The sequence below is a fragment of the Aotus nancymaae genome, unplaced genomic scaffold, assembly GCF_030222135.1.
Source record: "Aotus nancymaae isolate 86718 unplaced genomic scaffold, 86718_ANA_hifiasm-v0.15.2.pri h1tg000016l, whole genome shotgun sequence".
Taxonomy (NCBI): domain Eukaryota; kingdom Metazoa; phylum Chordata; class Mammalia; order Primates; family Aotidae; genus Aotus; species Aotus nancymaae.
The window spans coordinates 25,649,850-25,674,921 of record NW_026988428.1 but is presented as its reverse complement, the minus strand read 5'-3'; the positions used below and the strand labels follow the sequence as shown (position 1 = coordinate 25,674,921).

At 34.7% G+C, this 25,072-nt stretch overlaps 1 protein-coding gene across 1 annotated transcript in view; it reads left to right on the top strand.

Moving 5' to 3' along the window:
* GLIPR1L2 (GLIPR1 like 2) overlaps positions 1-25,072 on the top strand; it is a 46,370-nt gene that overhangs the window by 14,306 nt on the left and 6,992 nt on the right. Inside the window, exons 2-4 of the mRNA XM_012441469.3 lie at positions 7,683-7,928; positions 9,806-9,909; positions 15,819-15,904. Coding sequence (XP_012296892.2) covers positions 7,683-7,928; positions 9,806-9,909; positions 15,819-15,904 — 436 coding nt within the window. The remainder of the gene's footprint in view (positions 1-7,682; positions 7,929-9,805; positions 9,910-15,818; positions 15,905-25,072) is intronic.

Genomic DNA, 25,072 nt, shown 5'->3' with positions numbered 1-25,072 from the left:
TGGTATATTCATAAAATTTGCTAGTCTGCTATAGAATGCTGGTATGTGACAGACAATTCACAGTTATTTACTTCCTGGTTTTCTCTGTGAAATCAAGGATACTAATGTACTAATGTATACAAACATTTCGTATGAAAAGTTTACAAGGAATGTAGGATGTGTTTTTGTCAAGGGAAGGAGAAAGTAATTTTGTCTTAAATAAAAATGACTGCTTGCTCCAGGATGAAAAAGAAGAAAATTTAGGACAATATAGAAATATGGATATAGAAAGTTGGAAAGGCTGTGAAAAGAAAACTTTTTTTGCATGGTCAAAGCTGGCTAAGACTGGATGGTTTTATTTATAAGGTTTTTTTTTTTTTAAGAAAACCTTAAATGATATTTAAAATTAAAAGTAAACTGATGCAAAACTAGAATCTGATTTTTTTTCTCTGTAAATATGACAACATTTACTTGGGCTACTCTTAATGAGAGATTGTCAAAAGTTTTTTTTTTTTTTATTTGTTTGTTTTGCTTTTTAAGTAACCTACTTAGAATAAAAAGATTGTGTATCTTAAAATAATTTCCTGTGCTTTATGTCAACTTTATTATTTTCCTGATTATTTAAGAAAACCAAGTCTCATCACTTTTAAAAGAGCTAAGGTCTTTTTATAAAAAAAAAAAATTTGTTACCCCTATAGTTACTTTTGAAATCGTTTGTCATATTGATTAAATAGATCTCTTGAGTATTGTTTCATAGCTTTCTAAGATCATATTTAGTCAAGTGTTCAAACCTTTTGAAATTTTTTATGACATTGCTTTTCCAAGATCAAATTCTAAATTAAATCTTAATCTTGAACTGACTTTGAAATTTCCCAGAATCCTAGACTATCTCAAAGGATTTGTTGCTTCACTTTGTTTTTTTTTTTAAAGTTAAAACTAATTAGATTTATTTAATAGGTTAAGTTGCATGAAATGTATTATCAAATAAGAAGAACGATGTTAGGCATGGTGACTCACACCTGTAATCTCAGCACTTTGGGAGGCTGAGATGGGAGGATCACTTGAGCCCAGGAGTTTGTGACCAGCTGTGGCAATATGGTGAGACCCTGTCTCTACAAAAAATAAAAGAGCTAGCTGGGTGTGGTGGTGCACACCTATAATCCCAGCTACTAAGAAGGCTAACAAAGGAGGATCAGTTGAGCCCAGGAGTTTGAGGCTGCAGTGAGCCACAATCACACCACTGCATTCTAGCCTGGGCAACAGAGCAAGTCCCTTTCTCAAAAAAAAAAAAAAAAAAAAGAGAGAGAGAGAAAGAGATACAAATACAAGAGGGAGCTGACTAAGACCCTCTACTTAACCAAACTGTAATCAGAATTCCCTGAGGCCTCTCTGACTAGGCCTGGGCTTTAGGCCCTGTCCTATGGCCTGCATCACCCAGTTTTAACAAAAATCCCACCTAGCCTAGTTTAAGGAGAACCTCATGCTCTCTATATTTGATTACTCTGAATATCTGATCAAAATCTTCATCCCCCATTCTTGAGATCTGACTAAGCTGGTCTGTCTTCAGCAAAAATCCCGTTAGATCAATGTAGCAAGAACCCTCTCAAACTCGATGTCTCCTCATAGTAATTTTTATTCATTGGCCCCCTCATCCTGCTCCATGGCTATAAATCCCCATTTACCTTTGCTGTATTTGGAGTTGAGCCTCAGGTGTCACCCCTGTTGCAAGTCTTCTAAAGCCTTTATTACTGTGTTAACAAGTGTCATGAATAGTTTTTTCTTTAACAAATTCTTCATCTGCAACTTTATATCCTCTAGCTTATTAGTGGAGATATTCCCATGTAATGAATGGATGAATAAATAAATGAATGTGTAGAAGCACGAAGGGAAAATTAAAAGAGAGAATAGAATGCAAAGTTCCTAAATCTTACAGATGATGTGGAACTGAAAAACAAAACAAAACAAAAAAAAAGGTGGGGGCGGGGGAGAAAATTAAGAAAGAATGGAAGCAAATTTTCTAGAGCTGAGGAAAGACATAAGTTTTTAGATTAATATAAATGTCAGCGAAAATTGTGAAATACAATATTGTGTGCGCTGTTTATCTGACACATAGCAATTGTCTTTTCTGTAACTCTCTTTGAGCTAGGCTATTTATAATTTTTTAATTGTAGAAAACTGATTGTAATGTAACTAATTTTGTTCATAGAAATGCAAATTCATTGTGTCTGATGAAATGTAATTGACTATTGCACTGTGGATAAGACCCAGTTTTTGCATTTATTTGTGAATAGATTTCAACACTTCTTTGCAGCATATAATCTTGAGAATTCTTTGGATTTTTCTTGAATGAGCTATAATATCTTAGTAGTTCCCTCATTAATTAATCATTTAAATAAAATCACTGACACATATATGAGAGTTATGATTATACCTTCCTTTTAAAATTATTTTTTATGTTTAGTGCTTCTATGTTTAGGGCTGAAGTTGAGGCAGCAATTAACAGCCTACCAACCAAAAAAAGCCCAGGTCCAGATGGGTTCAGAGCCGAATTCTACGAGACGTACAAAGAGGAGATGGTATCACTCCTTCTGAAACTATTCCAAACAATACAAAAAGAGGGAATCCTTCCCAGATCATTTTATGAGACCAACATCATCCTGATACCAAAACCTGGCAGAGACTCAACAAAAAAAGAAAATTTCAGGCCAATATCCGTGATGAACATAGATGCAAAAATCTTCAATAAAATACTGGCAAACTGATTGCAACAGCACATCAAAAAGCTTATCCATCACAATCAAGTAGGCTTCATCCTGGGGATGCAAGGCTGGTTCACCATATGCAACTCTATAAATGTAATTCACCATGTAAACAGAACCAAAGACAAAAACCACATGATTATCTCAATAGATGCAGAGAAGGCTTTCAACAAAATTCAACAGCTCTTTATGCTAAAAACTCTGAATAAGCTAGGTATCAATGGGACATATCTCTAAATAATAAAAGCTATTTATGACAAACAGCCAATATCATACTGAATGGGCAAAAACTGGAAGCATTCCCTTTGAAATCTGGCACTAGACAAGGATGCCCTCTCTCACCACTCCTATTCAATATGATATTGGAGGTTCTAGCCAGAGTAATCAGGCAAGAAGAAGAAATAAAGGGCATTCAGTTAGGAAAAGAGGAAGTCAAATTGTCTCTATTTGTAGACAACATGATTGTATATTTAGAAGACACCATTGTCTCAGCCCAAAATCTCCTTAAACTGACACACAACTTCAGCAAAGTCTCAGGATACAAAATCAATGTGCAGAAATCACAATTATTCCTATACACCAATAACAGACTTAAAGAGAGCCAAATCAAGAATGAACTGCCATTCACAATTGCTACAAAGAGAATCAAACACCTAGGAATACAACTAACAAAGGATGTAAAGGACCTTTTCAAGGAAAACTACAAACCACTGCTCAAGGAAATAAGAGAGGACACAAACAGATGGAAAAACATTCCATGCTCATGGTTAGGAAGAATCAGTATCGTGAAAATGGCTATACTGCCCAAAGTAATTTATAGATTCAATGCTATTCCCATCAAGCTACCATTGGCCTTCTTCACAGAACTGGAATAAACCACTTTAAACTTCATATGGAACCAAAAGAGAGCCTGCATGGCCAAGACAATCCTAAGCAAAAGAAACAAAGCTGTAGGCATCACGCTACCTGACTTCAAACTATACTACAAGGCTACAGTAATCAAAACAGCATGATACTAGTACCAAAACAGTACCAGTATATACATATAGACCAATGGAACAGAACAGAGGCCTTGGAGGCAAAGCCACATGTCTACAACCATCTGATCTTTGACAAACCTGACAAAAACAAGCAATGGGGAAAAGATTCCCTGTTTAATAAATGGTGTTGGAATAACGGGCTAGCCATGTGCAGATAGCAGAAACTGGACCCCTTCCTGACACCTAACACTAAAATTAGCTCCAGATGGATTAAGGACTTAAACATAAGACCTAACACCATAAAAACCCTAGAAGAAAACCTAGGGAAAACCATTCAGGACATAGGCATAGGCAAGGACTTCATGACTAAAACACCAAAAGCAATGGCAACAATAGCCAAAATAGACAAATGGATCTAATTAAACTCCAGAGCTTCTGTACAGCAAAAGAAACAATCATTAGAGTGAACCAGCAACCAACAGAAAGGGAAAAAAATTTTGCAATCTACCCATCTGACAAAGGGCTAATATCCAGAATCTACAAAGAACTAAAACAGATTTACAAGAGAAAAACAAACCCAGCCGGGCTCAGTGGCTCACGCCTGTAATCCCAGCACTTTGGGAGGCCGAGGTGGGTGGATCACGAGGTCAGGAGATTGAGACAATCCTGGTCAACATGGTGAAACCCCGTCTCTACTAAAAATACAAAAAATTAGCTGGGCATGGTGGCATGTGCCTGTAATCCCAGCTACTCAGGAGGCTGAGGCAGGAGAATTGCCTGAACCAGGAGGCGGAGGTTGCGGTGAGCCGAGATCGCGCCGTTGCACTCCAGCCTGGGTAACAAGAGCGAAACTCTGTCTCAAAAAAAAAAAAAAAGAAAAGAAAGAAACAAACAAACTCATTCAAAAGTGGGTCAAGGACATGAACAGACACTTTTCAAAAGAAGACATATATGAGGCCAACAAACATGAAAAAATGCTCATCATCACTCATCATTAGAGAAATGCAAATCAAAACCACATTGAGATACCATCTCATGCCAGTTAGAATGGTGATGATTAAAAAATCTGGAGACTACAGATACTAGAGAGGATGTGGAGAAATAGGAACACTTTTACACTGTTGGCGGGAGTGTAAATTAGTTCAACCATTGTGGAAGACAGTGTGGCGATTCCTCAAGGACCTAGAAATAGAAATTCCATTTGACCCAGCAATCCCATTGCTGGGTATATATCCAAAGGATTATAAATCGTTCTGTTATAAAGACACATGCACACGTATGTTCATTGTGGCACTGTTTACAATAGCAAAGACCTGAAACCAACCCAAATGCCCATCAATGATAGACTGGACAAGGAAAATGTGGCACATATACATCATAGAATACTATACAGCCATTAAAAACGATGAGTTTGTGTCTTTGTAGGGACATGGATGAATCTGGAAACCATCATTCTCAGCAAACTGACACAAGAACAGAAAACCAAACACTGCATGTTCTCACTCATAGGTGGGTGTTGAACAATGAAAACACATGGACACAGGGAGGGGAGCATCACACACTGGGGTCTGTTGGGGGGGAACAGGGGAGGGACAGCAGGGGGTGGGGAGGTTGGGGAGGGATAACATGGGGAGAAATGACAGATATAGGTGACAGGAGGATGGAGGCAGCAAACCACATTACCATGTATCTACCTATGCAACAATCCTGCATGATCTGCACATGTACCCCAGAACCTAAAGTAAAATAAAAAATATATTTTAAAATTATTTTTTAATGGAGTCCACCAAATGCTAAGCCTAATTAATGTGAAAAGTCCCATACTTAGACATATTCTAGGGTAATATATTGAAATAAAATCTTAAAATCTTCATGTTACCTATAAGAGAGTACAGATTAGAGTATGGATTCAGCTTTTCTAGCTAAACAAATACTAAAGGCTAACAAAAATTTTTTGCTTTATCAAAGCACATTTATCAATTTTAATGACATTTTTCATTAAGTATCTCATTAACTGCTTTTTGAAACTTTAGCCTCTCTTTTCAATTATGATTTTTATTCATAGTTAAAGAATTTGGAGTTATGACAATTTATTTGCACATAATCATGGGAAGTAAAATGCTTATAAACTTGGAGTTGGGAATTCGATTTTGTTGGTTTAAATCCATGCTCCACAATTTACTGGCTATGACACATTTTATACACTTAAACTTAACCTCTTTGTGTTTTAGTTACTTCCTCTGGGCAAACAGAAATAATAATAATGCCTACCTCCTAGGGTTATTGGAACATTCAGTGAGATAATACATAAAATACACTTAAAATAGTGACTGCTACATAGTAAGGATGAGGTATGTGAACTATATACAAAATAAATCAGTTGCAGTATATCCATGGGGCATTGTTTGCAAATAGGAAACAATCTTAAAGTCTATTAATAGTGAAATGGTTACATTTATTATAGACTATTCATGCTAGGGAATACTATGTAAACCTTGTAAAAATTAAGCAGATCTAGTTATGTTAATATGGAACTCTCTCTGTACATGAAAACTGAAAGTTGCAGGCCAATAATATTATATATGGTATAATTACAATAGTGCAAGGGAAAAAAATCACAAACTACCCATTTAAAACAGACAAACTTATATTTGAATGTGTGTATATGTTTGTATTTACAGAGATAGAGAAATGTATACCCAGGGAATTTTTTTAATAGTGGTTACCTTTGGGGAAGGGAAGTAGTGGAGAGATATTCTAAAGTTCTGATATGTTTATTTTCTATATTGTATTTATGTATAATTTGTGGGATTCACTAAGAAAGCTCTAAGGCAAGCTTCTCAGACCTGTGGCTCATGGGCCGCCTATGGCCCAGGACAGCTTTGAATGCATCCCAACACACATTTGTAAACTTTCTTAAAGCATTATGAATTCTTTTGTGATTTTTTAATTAAGTCATCAACTAATCCTCAGTATTAATGTATTTTACCTGTGACTCAAAACAATTCTTTTTCTTCCAGTGTGGCCCAGGGAAGCCAAAATGTTAGATACTCCTGCTCTAAGGAAATATGAGTATTAGTTTTCAGATGTTTACTTTCAGATACACTGTAACATATGTACTTAGCATTTTGGTTTCACCACTATTTTGCTGATTTGTCTAGTATGTGGTTTTTGTTCTTGTCTTGAACTAACAATTAATTTAATAAGTCTCTAAATAATGGTAAAAGCACACGTTTCTGGTTATTTCCAGATAGCCAGGGAACAGCATCTTATGCTAGTTTCTCCTATTTCTAGTAACTTGCAACAAACTTTATATGTGCCTTTTTTTGTAACATTCACCAACTACACCATGTGTTAAAAGTTTTGTCTGTGTGTGTATGTGTGTGTGTGTGTGTATTCTCTTTCTGTCATCTTTCTCTCTTATTTGTAAATCATATATATCTAATCAGATATATATATAATATATATAATTCTTCTAATACAGCAATTTGAGGACAAAATTTATGCTGACAGCATTTTATTCTTGACAATATGATATTTTGCATATAATCAGTACTTAATAAATAATCCCTTAAATGAATAATATTTTAGGTTATTATATTTCTGTGTACTAAAAGGCATAAATTTAAAAATATATGCTCTGAGCAGACTATAGGTAAGTATATTACATACTTCTGAACAGACTACATGTTCACTTCTTGTAAGAGTATTATCATTTCCATCACCTAACATTCTAATATTTTAATTACAAATATATCTATAGTCCTTTGTCTCAGGAAATGGTCATTTCACTTTTTATTATCTCAAAGTTTTTACCATAGAAATTTCTCAACCAAGATGCACAAGTACAAAGTTAGAATTGTTTCCTTTAAATCTAATGATAAGAACTCAAGAAAAAATATTTTAGAGTACAAAAAACTCATTATTAACATTTTCTTTTCTTTGCTTTTTGAATATTTTTCAGACTTGGGATGTAGCTTTGTCACGGACTGCTAGAGCATGGGGAAAAAAGTGTGTGTTTGAGCATAATATTTATTTACAAGGTGTACGTATGGCCCATCCTAAATTTTATGGTATTGGTGAAAATATGTGGGTCGGCCCTGAAAACGAATTTACTGCAAGTATTGCTATCAGAAGTTGGTATGCAGAGAAGAAAATGTACAATTTTATAAATGGCAGTTGCTCTAAAAACTGTTCTAATTATATTCAGGTATCTAATTTTTATTGTTATTAATTCGAAGACTCTTAATTGCTTTATGCCTAGTTTTATGTTTCAAATTTGTATATAAATTCAAATGATAAATTATTACATTTAGTAAGATCACAATTCTAATCAATCCTCCTAGGTCTTTAAAATGTCTACCATCCCATCTATTATGTGACACAAACAATTAAAACATTCCCTTAAATACAGTAAACCTAATCTCCATATTCAAAGATGAAAGGCACTTTCCTAAAAATAATGCACACTGGAAATGGAGGGAAGAAACCAGTAAATAAAAATAATTTATAAATTATTGACTTATGTTTATAAGTAGAAGATATTTTTTGCACATATCAGTACACATACTACTATATAGCTGATTGATTAAAACATTTGAAATGAAAATTAATAGTATTATTTCCCTGCCTCTGGTTCAATAATCCACCCTCACACTTCAAACTTCAGGAATACTGAAGCACTTTTCATTTCTAATACATAATATTTGTTATTTTACATATCACATCGTTTAATAATGATTTATTTATATATCTGATACTACACTGAGGGCAGGGACCTTGCCTTTTCATCCTTATATTCTCAACATAACAACATGACATTATTTAGGTCTGCAATAAATATTTGTTTCAGTAATCAAGAAGTTCATGCAAGTTATTGCGTGAACTCCCACATTTATTTAAAAGGTAGTTTTTCAATCAATAGAGTCTGATGTCACTTTTTATGTAGAACTTAACACTTTGAAATTTGTTCATGTTGAACTCATGTCTTTCTGTTCCATGCAATCATACTTAAAATTTTTTCATCAGTTTATTTTCTGATCACTTTTTTCTTCTAGAAAGTCAGTGATTCTCCACTGACTTGCTCCTATCAAACCCAGCCTCTTTAATATGACTTTAATACTCAGTAAACTAACCAAATCTACTCCCTAACATAGTACTCTGTATTTTTACTCCTTAACTCTAGTCTCCTAGACATTTTTGATTCCTGCATTTGACGTGCTAAACTTCGCTTTAACTCTTGCAGATATTATATTCTCTATTCTTTTAATGTATCACCTTTTTGATATGTCACTTTATTTTTTAAGAATCACACTTTTAAAACCACTAAGGCTTGAGATAAAGAATAAGAGAAAACAAGAATAGTTCCTCTTTCTTGCACAGAGGTTAACAAAACAAAGCAAGTACTTTTTTTGTTCACTTGAAAGTATTAGAAATATTAAAGTTATACAGATAATTTGTTTATCTGGGAATGCCTTTGATTATTTCCATCTTTTTCACTCCAATTCAAGATCTATTTCTCTTTTATAGGAACCAGCTCTTTTATTTTTTAATGTAAAGGCCAGATTTTGTTTTATCTTGCAGTATAATTTTCTTAACAAAGAGAAGGAGAAATGCCAATAGCATTCAATTCTTCTCTACTTTTGTGTCTCTTTCTTTTCTAGAATCGGATTGTCCCTCTTTTTCTCCCTTTTTTCCACAACTTCCATCTTTTTAAAAACTTTTTCTCCTCTTTCCCATCTTCTCTGCCAATTACCTAGAACTCTCCAGTTCAACCAGATGTTGAAAATTGATTGATCAGGCATGACTTCCTTTGGCTCTGAGGCATTATTCTGGATCAACCATGTTCTCAAACAGTTCTTCCTAAGAATATGGTATTAGTAGAAGCTATTGAAGTATTTCTCTAAATACCGTGTTGAAAATGCTGCTCTAACTCCGTGGTAACCCTCTATATGTCTCTAAATGAAAATAATTTATATTTCTTGAATTGCTTGGTGAAAAGTTATATGTGAATGGAATGTATTATTGTTTATAATATGAGAGAGTCAGTGTTTAAATTTTGTGTCTTTCTTGAAAATATTATTTTAGCTTGTTTGGGACAACTCTTACAAAGTTGGTTGTGCTGTTACTCCATGTTCAAAAATTGGACATATTAGACATGCAGCAATTTTCATATGCAACTACGCACCAGGGTAAGTTACTTAAAATTAATAGAATAATATTAAAATAAATTCAGAATATTTCAATGTTAAGTTTTTCTAATTTTTAATATATTTTTGTGTTTTTGAACTATAAAATAAATACAGTACTTTAACATTGAAAAATATTTAATCAATTTTATAATGAAATAAGTTGTAACTTGAACATACTGATTTTACTTAGACACTAACCAAATATTACTTCCTAGAGTAACCTTAACTTTAGTATTATTTCACAATATTTCATTTAATTGCATAAGACAAATTATTTTCCAAAATAGTTATTCTAAAATTTGTAGTAAAAGTGGAAAGAAAATTAGATGTGTTGAAATTTATATAGTAAGAATTGTTGCAGGAATATGTCAGTTTTGTAACAGGAAGTACACTTTTAATTGACCACGCCTTGGAGATTGCATTATTAACTGGGGCTAGTCTCATAAGGAATTGTAACATTTGGGAGATTGAAAAGCATTTCAAACATCTTTTAGTCAAGCTATTCATATGTGACTATACTGTATACCTGAGTACCTTCCAATGGTGGAAAATAACTACATCCCAAAATAGCTTCAATTTCTTGAGAGCTCTCTTGGAAAGTCCCAAGCTTTCTTACAGGTCAATATAATACTATAAGTAATATTATACTTCCAAAGAAGTGAGAAAATATTTCGATTAACATCTTAAACAAACAATAATAATTGACTGCCTACCAAGATTGAGAAGGAATTTCTGCCAAATAAAATGATTTGGGACTAATCAGAAAGAAAAATAAAAAAGCAGTGATTATTGATTGTCCCTGGCTAAGAAAAACAATAGAACTATGCTGTACATCAAATTAAACTCAGAAAGCCCTTTTCTGATTAGAAGTCTTGCTAACTTTGAACATAGACATGCAAAAGAAATTTGGAATATAGAGTTGCAAAACATTTTAGGCTTCCTTTCCTTCCTACACACTGGAAGCATTGGGATACCTATTACATACCTAAACTTTAAAAGTTACTACTGATTGGTGTTGCAAATTCAGAGAATTGTACACCAGGGAGGAGGGCATTGGTGGAAGTTTTTCTGGGGCACAAATCCTCATTTATTCACTCAGCAAGTATGTGCAGGCTCTGTTCTTTCTACTAACAAGACCCAAAAAGACACCACATTTAGTTTATAGTCTTGGCAGGGAGACAAACATTTTTTAATAAGTGAACACATAGATACATAATATTTTAATTAGACAATAAAATATACTCTAAAAATCAAGCAAGATTAGCAAGTAGAGAATGGCTAGTCTAGAAGATAGAGTAGTCACAGAAGGAGGATATCATTTGAGCTGAAAACCAGATGTTCCAGGTAGAAGTAAGAGCATGTATAAAAATCTCAGAGATTTGAATGAGTTTAACATGTTTGAGAAAGGAATAACTGTGATTGGAAGTAGGAGTTGAGGTGGAGAGTTAGATGAAAGCTAGACCAAATATAATAACATAGGTTATGTTAAAGATTTTAGAATTTATTCTAAGTAATGACAAAGCCATTGGAAGGTCTTAAGCAATTGAGTCACATGATCTCATTTTTGTTTTGAAAAGAACACCTTCACAAAAATATTACTGCAGCTGTTGGTAGAGAATGGCATATAAAGAACCAAGAGTGTAAAGAGGAAGTGCAATTAGGAGGCTATTTCCTGTTGTACAGGTTACAGACTGATATTTTGGATTAGGGTTTTAGCATGTGGATTATTTTTCGAGTGTTAGATAATGAATTACCACAAATGTAGTGATTTTAAAGCAGCACCCATTTATTATTACACAGTTCTGTAGGTCATGAACCCAGGCACACTGTGGCAGGATTCTCTTCCCAAGGTCTCAAAGGCCAAAATCCAGATGTTGACTAAGTATTCCCCTGGAGGCTTGGAGAAGTACCTGCTTCCAAGTGCATTCAGGCTGTGAGCAGAATTTAGCTTTGTATGATGATGGGATTCTTGTCCCTGTTTTCTTGCTGGCTCTCAGCCATGTGTTGTCTCATCTTCTGGAGCTGCCCATGTTTTTTTTGACATGTGGCCTGCACTATCTAAAAGTCAGCAAAGGTATGTCAGAGCCTTCTCATGTTTCAAATCTCTGACTCCTCTTCCATGACCAGCTAAAGAAAACTCTCTCCTTTTAAAACATCCATAGGATTGAGTCAAGACCAACCTAGATAATGTCAATATTTTAAGTTCAATGGTGCCATATAATATAGTTAAGGAAGTAAAATTCATCATATTCACTCTTCTGCGAGTTATGGTGTGTACATGAGGGGTGGAGGATCTTGTGATTCATCTTAGAATTCTACCTACCATAGAGTGGAAATGGTGAGGAAAGGTCAGTTTCTGGGTATATTATGAAGATGGAGCTAATAATACAAGCCAATTCGCTTGACTTTAGCAATAAATTGAATAAAATAATCAAGCAACACTGTGCCTGTGTCTTTAAAAAACTGGGTGGATATTGATGTCATTAACTTAGCGAAGATCAAAAGATATGTTTTCTATTTTAGTATCTTAGGTAAAAAAGTAAATGTAGGAAGTGTTAATGAATTATGAGAAGCAGATAGCTATATTAAAGTATGTAGTTGTTTTCTAAGGAGAGGAAACTTCTGGTATAAAGGCCCTGAAGTACAAGTCACAGTGAATGAGATCACTGCATAGGGGAGCAAATATGGAGACTTAATTTAAGAACTAAGTCCTGGGGCACTACACTATTTCAACCTAAGGCAAAAGAGCTATTAAAGGAGAATGAGGAGAGTCTAACGAGGTATGAGGGAAACCAAAAACCAACTGGTAAGGTACTTGGAAGTCAAATGAAGAACATGAGCTAAGAATCCCAAAGTGGTTAACTATGAGATGTTGCTGAGAGAAATGAGAAATTGAGGAAGAATTGACAGTTTCATTAGATGAGATGAAGGTATTTGGGATCTTAATAAGAATAGTGAGTGCAGGGGTCTCCGATGACTACAATGATAAGACGAAGCTACTAGTTGCTGAAATTATCCTTTTTTTCTTGCCACTCTCCTATCACATAGGCTTCTTTGCCTTGAAATTTCTGTTAACCAGTTTTCCTTTGATACAAATATTGGCAAGTCTACCTTGAAGGATCTAGACTGGAATATATATCAGTCAACTCGGTCCAATTCTTACTTGATTATGTACCCAAAATAGGAAATCACATTATCTCTCTTAAAGATAGTTGGTAAAAAAAAAAAATCAATTTGTTACAGTATTATAAAATACTGGGTAGAAATGAAAGTAAAAGAACCAAATTGAAGATTAAAATGTATAGTAGAATGAACGGTGCCCCCCTCCATAGTTATGTTTAGCCTCTAATTTCCAGAACCTGTCAATATTACTTAAAGGGTAAAAGGGTGAATATTACCTAACTTGGCAAAGATGTGATTAAGATAAGGATCTTGAGAGAAGGAGTTTAGCCTGGATTATTTGGGTGAGGGCTAAATGCAATCACATGTATGCATGTAAGAGAAGAGAGCACTAGACACACAGAAGAGGAGGAGGCAGTGTGACCACAGCTGAAGCAACTGGAGTGATACATCCACAAGCCAAGGAGCTAAGGCCACCAGAAGCTGGAAAAATCAAGGAACATATTCTTAGAAGATTTGGAGGGAGCACAGCCCTGCCAACACCTTGATTTTGCACTTCAGGCCTCCAGAACAGTGAGAGAATACATTCATGTTGTTTTAGCCACCCAATTTGTGGTAATTGGTTAAAATAGACACAGGAAATTAATGTAAAATGGAAGAATAAAACAGACTTGGTCATGCATACAGAAAATAACAAGTCAAAGCAACCTTGCAAATTTTTCTCAGAAACACAAAGGTGAAGAATAGAGGTCAAAATATATATGAAAAAATTGTAGATTTATATGCCAAAACGTATGGCATATAAATCTACAAATTGGTGTTTCTAAAGAATAGAGAAGAGCCAAGGAAAGAGAAATAATAAAGAGAAGAAAATGTTCCTAATCTATAAAGATATCTGTATAAAAATATCTGTTGCTTTGACTTATTTTCTGTATGCATGACCAAGTCTGTTTTATTCTTCCATTTTACATTAATGGTTTATAATGTATTAGAAAAAAACTGAAACAATATTTTAAAAACTGAAACACATAATTATTTGCTAGTCCTTAGTTTTATTTTCAAAAATAAAAAGTCACACATTTTAAGTACAATTTTAAAAAGTAAAATAAAACAATATTAGATTACTCTAGAACTCAAATAAATATTAGAAAAGATGACCATAATAATTTAAGCTTAATTGATAGGTAATTTTATTAACTGAGCTAGGAAAAGATACAGGGTTGAGGGAAAGGGACTTTTTTATTTTTAGGCATGTTGGATCTGAATTGACCACAGGACCTTTCATTTAATTACATATAATTTTGTTGTAAGTGTGCCATAGACATTGCACATTACATTTAAGTAAAGTAATTCATAAATATTTCCCCAGTTTGATGTTTAACTGTTGACTTAAAATGCAATTCATTTTTGTCAAATGATATTTTGTTTTACTGTAGAAACAATAGTATCAATGTTTTTTTCACAAGTTTTGAGGTTTATGTCATGCATAGATAAGCTTTCTCAAAATATCACTGCTATCAGCATTCCTGGTTGACTTAAATGCTTACAATTCAAGGGTATCAGATGCCTTATTGGATATCACCCAAACTCTCTGATTAAATAAGATATATCTGAGAAATGTGATACTCAGGTTTTTTAATATATATTTCTTAGGCTTGGCCATTCTTCTAGAAAGCCTAATAAGGCCTAACCAAGGACTTAAATAAGTAATGTTTATTTTTATAGCTCTCAATTATATAACAGGTAAATAGGCAATCCTGAATAAATTACCAGGATTAATGACCTGCCCCCATTCAAAAGTATCTTTTCTCTTCTTGCTTTCTCTATGTTTCTTATCCTAGATCATTTATATAAATTTCCCCATTTATAAGTAGTTTGGGCCTTTTTTCTCATTTAGCTCTAGGCAATTGATGTAATTATTTTTTACTTCTCTCTTTAGTTTTGTACAATGGATTAAATCAACTTTATAAACTTCCATTTATATGTATTTGCTTCTTTATAAATTTATGTGTTTTTATATATAGACCCCCAAAATAATTCATGCATATGAGTCTTTGGGACATAGGCATTTCAGAATTCTGTAAACTCTACAGATACTTAATATATCATTTCCACAAAACTTTTTATGTATTTGTGCCAACCAGAAAGCAATTAATTATAAAACATTCTATATCATCAATTTTTAAATTTTATTTATTTATTTTAGAGACAGAGCCTTGCTCTGTTGCCCAGGCTAGAGTGCAGTGACACAGTCATAGCTCACTGCAGCCTCAAATTCCTGGACTCAAGTGATCCTCCTTCCTCAGTGTCCTGAGTAGCTGGGACTACAGGCATGCACCATGCCCAGCTAATTCTTTAAAAAATATTTTTGAAGAGACAAGGTCTTGCTATGTTACCTGGGCTGGTCTCCTGGTCTCAAGAGATTCTCCCACCTCGGCCTCCCAAAGCACCAGTATTACAGGTGGGGGAGTTACCACACCCAGCCTACATTAGTCATTTTTAAAAGATACATTTTGCTATAAACTAAAATGAAAGGAGCTTTAAAACCCATTCTTACATTTAATTATAATACTTTGTTTCAAGGACATGGGGATTTGTTTCAGAAAAGACTGTTTTCTGGGAGAGAACGAAAGGGAAACATTGAATCTTTAATTAAAGTTATTTCTTTATGTCCATTTTCTTAACTCACCTTTTTAACCTAATTAAAAATTAGTAACTTTATTATTTAAATTACATGTAAAAAATTAAAGCTTTTTCTAACTAAATATTTTCTGCTTTTTTGTTTGTAGAGGAACACTGACGAGAAGACCTTATGAACCAGGAACATTTTGCACTCAATGTGGCAGACGTGACAAATGCACAGATTTTCTATGCAGTAAGATAAAGAAAATAACTTAAACATGAAAAAAAAAAAAACACGTAATGGATTGGACAAGAAAAATAAGTGATTAAACACTAGTTTTCTATTGTTATGTTAATATCATTCCTTTGATCAGAATGCTACTGTTATGTTACCAAAGGATGGTTGACACAGTTATCATCTTTATATTTTTCTAAACTTCAGAGCCTTGTCTATCTTTACCCTATTCCTTCCCCTGAGGACATACCAGAGTGTCAGAAAGAAGAAATGAGAACAACAGTTATACCCTGAAAAAGCTTCACAATTTATTCCCAAACAGCAGCCTGTTTGATAATAACTGCTTTAAAGGATAGTATGTGTTCCAAAATAAAGTAGCACATATTTAATACCATTTTCTTTAAGTTTTTCCTCCAAAAAGCTGAAATCTCCTCCAAATATTTAGAAAGTGAAAAGTAGAAATTATGGTTTCATTACATTTTTCTTTTAGTTTTTCCAAACATGAGAGAATATATTCCAAAAGTATAACTATAGCTGAAATATACAATGCTTAGAGGAATGTGGTAGGAGATAAATTTGGATAATATAAGTAAATAGCATATTATGGGTTTTAAAAACAAACAAACAAAAAAAAGAGACAGGGTTTTGCTCTGTTACCCAGGCTGGAGTGCAGTGGCATGATCATAGCTCATTGTAACCTTGAATTCCTGGGCTCAAGTGATCCTCCTGCCTCAGCCTCCCAAGTGGCTAAGACTACAGGTGTGTGCCACCATGCCCAGCTAATTTGTTTTAATTTTTGCAGAGACAGGATCTTGTTATGTTGCCCAGGCTGGTCTTGAACTCCTGGCATCAAGTGATCCTTCTACCTCAGCCTCCTCAATATATTGAGTTTTTGTGCTAAATTAAAAACAAGAACAAAAACTAGTGGACAGTTTTACTACAACACCACTGCAGGGATGAATGCACCCTCACATTTCTGCTTTTGCTTCACTTGAATCAAGATGCAAATTCTTGCTCTTCCTCTTTTCCTTGTCTTTCTTTTTCTGAAAAATTCAATGCTGAAGTCACTGGGCAGGCAGGAGAAGGTAGTCATCTACACAGAGGGGCAGCCAGAGGTGATATGTCAGAGCCTAAACAGGATAACAAAGGATCCACAGAAGATGCAGTGGGCATGGGAAGGAAACCTAAGCAAAGTGATGATGCTGTCCACATAGAAGTGTGACCAAGTGTGGGAAGTCAGAACCCTCACGGAAACAAGTAACTATCCATACATAAGGTCTGGCTTGGGGTATCAGAGCCAGAGCAGAATAAGATGTCCATGCAGGGGCGACTCAGCATGTGGCATCTGTGCCCAAGCAAGGTGAGGAGAGCATCAACATGGGATGGAAGGGAGAGTCTAAGCCAGTAAGGAAGTCATCCCTGGAGGGATGGTCTGGCAGTGGTTGTTGGAGGCCAAGCAGAATAAGGAGAAGAGTCCATGTTGGTTGGGCTGAGAAGAGATTTCAGAATCTAAGCCAGTAAAGGGGGCATCCATGCTTAGGGGCAATCACACACGAGGTGTCAGAATGCAAATTAGGTGAGGAAAGTTTTACTGTGGGGAAGATAACTTGACATGGGTAAGGTCAGGGCCCTAGTGGAGTAAGGAATGAATCCACATATGCAGAAACCCAGAGCTGGGTTTCAAGGTCTGAGCAGGGTGGGAGAGTGTTCAAGTGGAGGGCCAGCTCCTAAGCTGCCAGATTAATACAAGACAATTTTTCAGCATAAATATATTCCAAATATTGCATTGGACAGATTTATACTAAGAAAATAATTACTGCTTCCTGAGATTCAAATGTAACCTGGCATCCTTTATTTTTATTTGCTAAATCTGAGTGTCTAAGTCTAAGCAGAGTGAGGAGGGCACCTATGTGTGGTAGGGGCTAAAGACAATGATGGGAGATTGGAAGCATACTGGAGGATTGATTAAAAAAAAAAAAACACTAAATTAATTATGGATACTGGGGACTAGTTTTCTCACTGTCAGAAATGGAGTATGAATATGTAAAGGAAAAAAAGGGACATGAATCTTATGGTGGTGAATTAGAATTAGAAGCATTGGAAATTAAGAATTTTAATAAATAAACATATATATATAAATATGTATGTATGTATATATATGTATACATCTACATACATACATATATGCATCTACATACATACATACATACATATAATTCCTAGCTCTGACAGGGCTCTGTAGAAAGTGACCCCCAAAGCATTGAGCATACCTAGCACCTAGATCTTGATTTCTAAATTCTAATATTCAAGCAAAGGAGTCAGGGGTCATTGGAGAAAAAGTCTGATTCCAGGGATAGGGTAGGGAAAGTATAAGATGAATCCAGAACATCTTTAAAGTAAGCAGAAGTGCTCAAAGAATGATGGGAACATGTAACAAAAAGGACAGAGATGCATATTAAAGTGTCAAATCTGGGACAGTTTTAACTATTATATAATTATAATAGTACTCAATTGTAACCCATTGGATAAAACAAAATTTTAATTCATACTGGTATAAATCGATAAGTAAATTAATTTAAAGTTTAGATGAGATGTTGAAGATGAGAAACAATGTTGTTTTCCTAGTAACAAAGTAGCTTTCTATAAAAATATTTAATTACTAAGGGGAAAAGTGTAACTTCACAGGGAAGGATCCTGGCAAGTACCACTCTAATAAGATGATCAAAGTGAACATCCCTAGTAACGGGAAAACCATACACTACTTAAGAGGATGCAATGAGAAGAGCATAGCATGACTTCTGTGGCATTTCTAGGAAAGATGCATAACCTAATCCAATCACAAGGAAGCATCAAATAAGTCCAACTTGTAGATTTGCTTTGAAAATTTAAGATTTGTCTACAAAATAACTGACTTTATTTTCAAAAATGAAGGTCAAAGAAAGAATTAAAAGCATGAACACTAAATGTAATACATGGTTCTGCACAAAACTTATTTTTGCTATAAAGGGCACTATTGTTAGAATTGGCAAACATTTAATGGGATGTGTAGATTAGATGGTAGTGATGTAACTTAATTTCTTGGTTTTGATGATTATATTGTGATTATGTAGAAGATTGTCTTTGTTTGTAGCACATGCACAGTAAATACTCTGGGATGATTAGACATCAGGTTGACAACTTATATTCAAATGGTTCAAAACGAAAGTTATTTGTACTGTATTGAAGCTTTTTTGTAATTAGGAATTCTTTCAAAAATTTTTTAATTTCTTAAAAAGGTTATAAAATCTTAGGAAAGTAAATCACTCTGGAGGCTTTTGTTATAGCCCAGAGAAGAAAAGAAGTTCACATTAGAGTTTTTGTAAGAGAAATAGAGACAAGGCCAATTTGATTAACATTTATAGACCCAAATTAGCAAATCTTGGAGACTGATCTGGTGATGAGAGAAAGCGAGAGCATAAGATAAATGCCAGGACTGGGCACTGTGGCTCTTGCCTATAATCCCAGCACTTTGGGAGGCTGAGGCTGGTGGATCACCTGAGATCAGGAGTTTGAGACCAACCTTACCAACATGGTGAAACCCTGTCTCTACTAAAAGTACAAAAATTAGCCAGGCATGGTGGTGCATGCCTGTAGTCCCAGCTATTCAGGAGGCTAAAGCAGGAGAATCACTTGAACCCAGGAGGCGGAAGTTGTAGTGAGCCAAGATTGCGCCACTGTACTCCAACCTGGGTGACAGGGTAAGACTCCCTCTTAAAAAAAAAAAAAAAAAGAAAGAAAGAAAATGCCAGAATTGGCATTTGGGTGACTAATGGTACAATCGAAATATGAGTTATATGAAGAGGAGAAGCTACAGAAAATAGATGATGGGTTCAGTCTCGATCATTGTTAGCTTTAGATACCCGTTTAAGATCTCAGTAGAGAACACTACTCAACTTAAGCTACAGATCAGGGGTATATTGAGAATTGTTAGTATATAGATGAAGCTAAAAACATGAAAAAGAAAGCACTCACCTGGGTCGTGCTTCATCTAAGGATGAAATCCTGGGGCAGGGAAACAATGAGATACTGCAAGAGAGTGGAGAGAAGCAGTGCGACAAAGACAGGGAGAAGAGAGAAGGACATCTATGTCTTTACACAACACTTTCCTGGGATTTTGATAGAAGTTACATAAAACCTACAGATCAATTGGCAGGGGGATAATGAACATTGACAATATTGAGTATTCCAATCCATAAATACAGTTTGTTTTTAATTTGGGGGGGTATTCTTTTATCAATGTTTAGCAGTTTTCAGAATATAGATTCTGTAAATGTTTTGTTGGCATTATTCCTTCATGTTTCTTATTTTTGATTTTGTTATAAGTGATATTTTAAAATGTGTCTGTTATTAATTTCTAATTTCATGTCTTTGTGTTCAGAGAATACAATATATAGATTTCAGGGTATTTAAAAAATTTGTTAAGGTTTGTTTTTTGGCCTGAGACATATGCTACCTCAGTATATGTTCTATGGCTGTTTGAAAAAAAAAAATGTGATTCTGCTATTGTTGAGTGCAGTGTTCTGTAAATTTAAGTTTGATTCTGTTGGTTGATGGTTTTGTTGAGTCTTTCTATATACTTGATAATTTTCTGTCTAGTTGTTCTGTCAATTTTTGAGAGAAAAATAGTGAAGTCTCCAACTGTAATTGTAGGTAGATTTTTACGTTTCTTCTCTCAGCTCTGTCAGGTTTCCTTTGTGTATGTTGAAGCTCTGTTAAGTGCACATACAATTATAATTATTATGTTTTCCAGGTGAACTCACCATTTTATCAATATGTAATGTCTCTTTTTATCCCTTATAATTTTCTTTGCTATAATATCTATTCTAATATTGATTTTTAAACTATCTATATTATTACATTTCAAGTGCGTTTCTTATAAACAGCATATAGTTGGGTCAGATTTTTTAATCCATTCTGACAATCTCTTTTAATTGCTGTATTTGTATTCAGCCCACTTACACTTAATATTGTTATTAATATGTCTGAATTTAGGTCTACCATTTTGTTATTTGTTTTCTGTTTTTTCCTCCCTGGTTCTTGTTTTTACTCTTTCACTTTCTATTCCTTCTTTCAGGTTATTCGAACAATTTTTCATATTCCATTTAATTTGTCTATTGTGATTTTCCTGTATCTCTATAAATTTTTTAATGGTTGCTGTAGGGATAACAACATGTATACTTAATTTTTCATAGTCTATTTAAAATCAGTAGAATCAGTAGTTGACCACTTCAATTGGAATGTAGAAACTTTACCACCATTAGGATCCTATCACATATATCCTGTAGTTGTCTTACATATTTTATCTACATTCATTGAAAACACCATCAATGATATACTTTTATTTTCAACTCTCAAGCATATTTTAAAGAACTCAAGAGAAAAAACAGCTTTTAATAGGCTCTTCCTTCATTCCTATTATTCCTATATTTTTTCTGGTATAATTTACTTCTTATATGAAGAATTTACTTTAGCAATTTTTTTAGACTAAGTCTGCTGGCTAAAAATTTCCTTAGAATTTCTTCATTTAAAAATGTCTTTATTTATTCTTTATTCTTGCTGCATATACAATTCTTGAGAGTTTTGTTGTTGTTGTTTCATTTTAGCACTTCAAAAATATTGTGCCACCTCTTTCTGGCCTCAGTGGTTTCTGATGAGAAATCCAGTCATTTAATTATTTGTTTCTTTATAGGTAATGGTATTTTCCTCTGGCTACTTTGGAGATTTGGGGTTTTTGTCTTTAATTTTCAGCAGTTTGATTATTACGTTTCTGGTCATAGATTTCTTCTGAAATGCTCAACTTCTTGAATGTGTAGGTTTATATCTTTTTCCAATCTTGGGACGTTTTCAGCCATTATCTCTTCAAATTTTTTTTCAGCACCACACTCATTTTCCTTCTGATGACATGAAAGTTAGAGTTTTTCTTTTGCTATCCCATGGGTTCCCTGAGGCTCTTTTAATTTTTTAAAATCTATTTTTTCTTTCTCATATTGGATCATTTCTGTTGATTTACCTTCAAGTTCATAGACTCGCTGCTCTGTCATCTGTAGTTTACTATTAAGTTCTTTCACTTATTTTTTATTTTTCAGTTCTAAAATTTCTATTTAGTTCTTTATTATATCTTCTGTTTCTTGGCTGATACTTTTCATCTTAACTTTTATTTAAAGTCTTTGACAACTCTGATATCTGTTTTATCTTGTCACTGGTGGTTATTACTTGCCTTTTCTCATTTCAGTTGAGACTTTTGTGGTTGAATTGTATCCCAGAATTTTGAATATTTCATTATGAGACATTGGATCTTGTTTAAATTTTATGGAGAAAGTTGAATTTTTGCTTTAGAAGGTGACTTGGTGAGACTTGGACCATAATTTCTAATCTGCCTTCTGTGGGCTGTGGTTTCAAAGTTTTCAAAGCCCTTGTGGAACTATTTAGATCAATCCCACAAGAACACAGCCTACTAGTTACTTTGAGACATAGGGAAAAGTTTTACTGATTAGCTCAGTTCTCAAGGTCATTGATGTGCTAATTAGTATCAGACCCATGCCTGGCTTACATGCTTGAGTAAGCCCAGAAATTCATCAAGCACTTTGTGGAGTCTCTCTCTATCCTTTTCTGAGCTTGTCCCTCTCTGCTATCTATCTGGTGCCTTCCAGTTCCCTAGATCTCCCCTTTTCTGTGCTCTAGTCAGAAACACCCACTTCTATGATTGAGCCATGTTCAGGACCTAAGCAGCAGGAGGATGGAGATAGAAAACAGAAAACAAGGGAGTTTGGCCTTGCCCTCTTGAAGCCACAGATTAATCAAATGGAGAAGAAAATTCCTCTCCTTAGAGCTTTTGCTCTGTAAGTTCCTTTTGCTGGCCGTAGTCACTGTCACCATCACTGCCACCGTATTGACTGAAGTCTGGAACATGAGAGAATGGAGAAAACAAGAAAGAAAAATAATCAAGTGACTTCTCCACTCTCTCCAAATATTCGGAGTTCCGTTTCCCACTCCTTGAGCTAGAACTAGAGTTCTCACCCAGATCTCTCTGCCTGTACCATAGTGCTCCCTTCTAGGTTTGGGGTAGTATTGAGTTCATGCCGAGAGACACCAGAGAAAGAAATAATGATGAACTCACCACCAGTTCAGCAGCTCTTTGGTTCTAGTGTTCTTTCTCAAGCTTCTTACGGATGTTTACTTTTCAGGGTTCTCAAATAGCTGCCTGTGCATTCTATCCATGCACTATAATTTTATTCGATGGGAGAAAAACATAGGAATGCTTATGCCGCCTTATCCAGAAACACTAGAAGATCATTTTTTAAATAGAAAAATATTTGACTCTACTCCGTTCTTCTTGTAAGTCACTCTGAAACTATAAGAAAAATAAGAAATAAATGTAAACTCTATATTCACTAAAATTCGGAGTAATTTACACCCCTTTACCAAGTATATATAAAGGTTGTCAATCAAATTCAGAGAAGTTATCTCCACAGTAGTTGCAGATCTCAAAGCCCATAGAGCACATTTTTAAAGTAAGTGGCAAACCCTGAGGGCAAACTCAACAATTACATTTCTGAGACAATAGGGACAGAATGCATAGGCTAAAATCAGAAACTCCTAAACAGTTTTCCACCAATGAGAAGTAGAACATGTAGTCTGCAATGGGTTATTGAATAATGTTCCCTCAAAATACAAATTTACCCAAAACATCAAAATGTGATTTTATTTGGAAAGGGAGTGTTTACAGATGTAATTAGTTAATTAAGATGAGGTCATACTGCATCAGGGTGAGTCCTAAATCCACTTATTGGTATTCTTATTAGAGGAGAAAAGGGCACACAGAGACACACTTGGAGGAGAGAAGGCCACATGAATAGAGGCAAAGATTGAAGTGATGCAGCTACAAGCCAAGGAAGGCCAAGTATGGCTGGGAGCCACCAGAAGCTGGGAAGAGGCAAGGGAGGATCCTCCTTTAGAGGCTTCAAAAGCTACATGACCTTGCCAATATGGTGATTTCAGAATTCTGGCCTCTAAAACTGTGGGAGAATAAATTTTTGTTTTTTTAAGTCATCTATTTTGTCATAATTTTTTAGCAGCCCCATGAAACTAATGTGCAACCAGAATGAGAAATCACCTACAAAATGACATATTTGCAGTAAGAAGTCTATCCTGACTAAAGAAAACTCTGTACTTTGACAGCCTTACAACTACCAATCTTTGTCTGATAGGGAGAAATACAGGCTAAAAAGGACCTCACATATACAATCTTTTGACATAAAGAAATTTACCAGTGAACTAGAAAAAAGTCCAGTTAACTTAGAGACTGACCTGGCTTCTCCCACACAACAGCCTGCAAATGCCTGGGTGAAAAATTGATTTGTTCAAAGATGAATAATGTGGCAGAAAAGCCCTAGGTGACCACAAATGATCCTTACCTTCTAGTATTTAGGCTCTTATATAATTCCCTTCCCGTGAATGTGAATGGGGCCTGTGACATGCTTCTGATCATTAGAATACAACAAAGATAATATGATGTCGCTATTGTGATTACATTATATTATATGCCAAAGATGATGGGATGTCACTCCTTGTGATTATGTTATATTATATAAGACTTCATCTTGCTAGCACATTCACTATGCTTCTTGAACTGGCCTTAAAGAAGCAAGCAGTCCTGTTGTCAACTGTCTATGGAAAGAATCATGTGGCAGAGAATTGTAGGTAGCTTCTATGAGCCGAAGGTGGTCACTAGCCAACAGCCAGCAAAAAACTGGAGTTCTCAGTCCTGCAGCCATAGGGAATTCTGCCAAGAACCTAAGCAAGCTTGGAAGCAGAATCTTCTTCAGTCAGCACACTCTGATCAATACTTTGATTTCAGGCTGATGACACTCTGAAACAGAGGACCCACTCACACCATGGCTGAACTCCCAACCACAGAGCCTGTAATAAACATATGTTGTCTTAAGCTGTTATGTCTATGGTAATTTGTTACACAGCATAAACAACTAATAAAAATAATCAGGAAAAACCAGTACATGATCTATAAAAAAAAAAAACTCTTTAAGAAAAAGAGAAAAACAAATGGCAAGAGAAAAATGCTCACTACCATATTACTGTCAGAGAATATGTAGAAAACAAGAACAGATATACCATCTTCAATAAAAACTT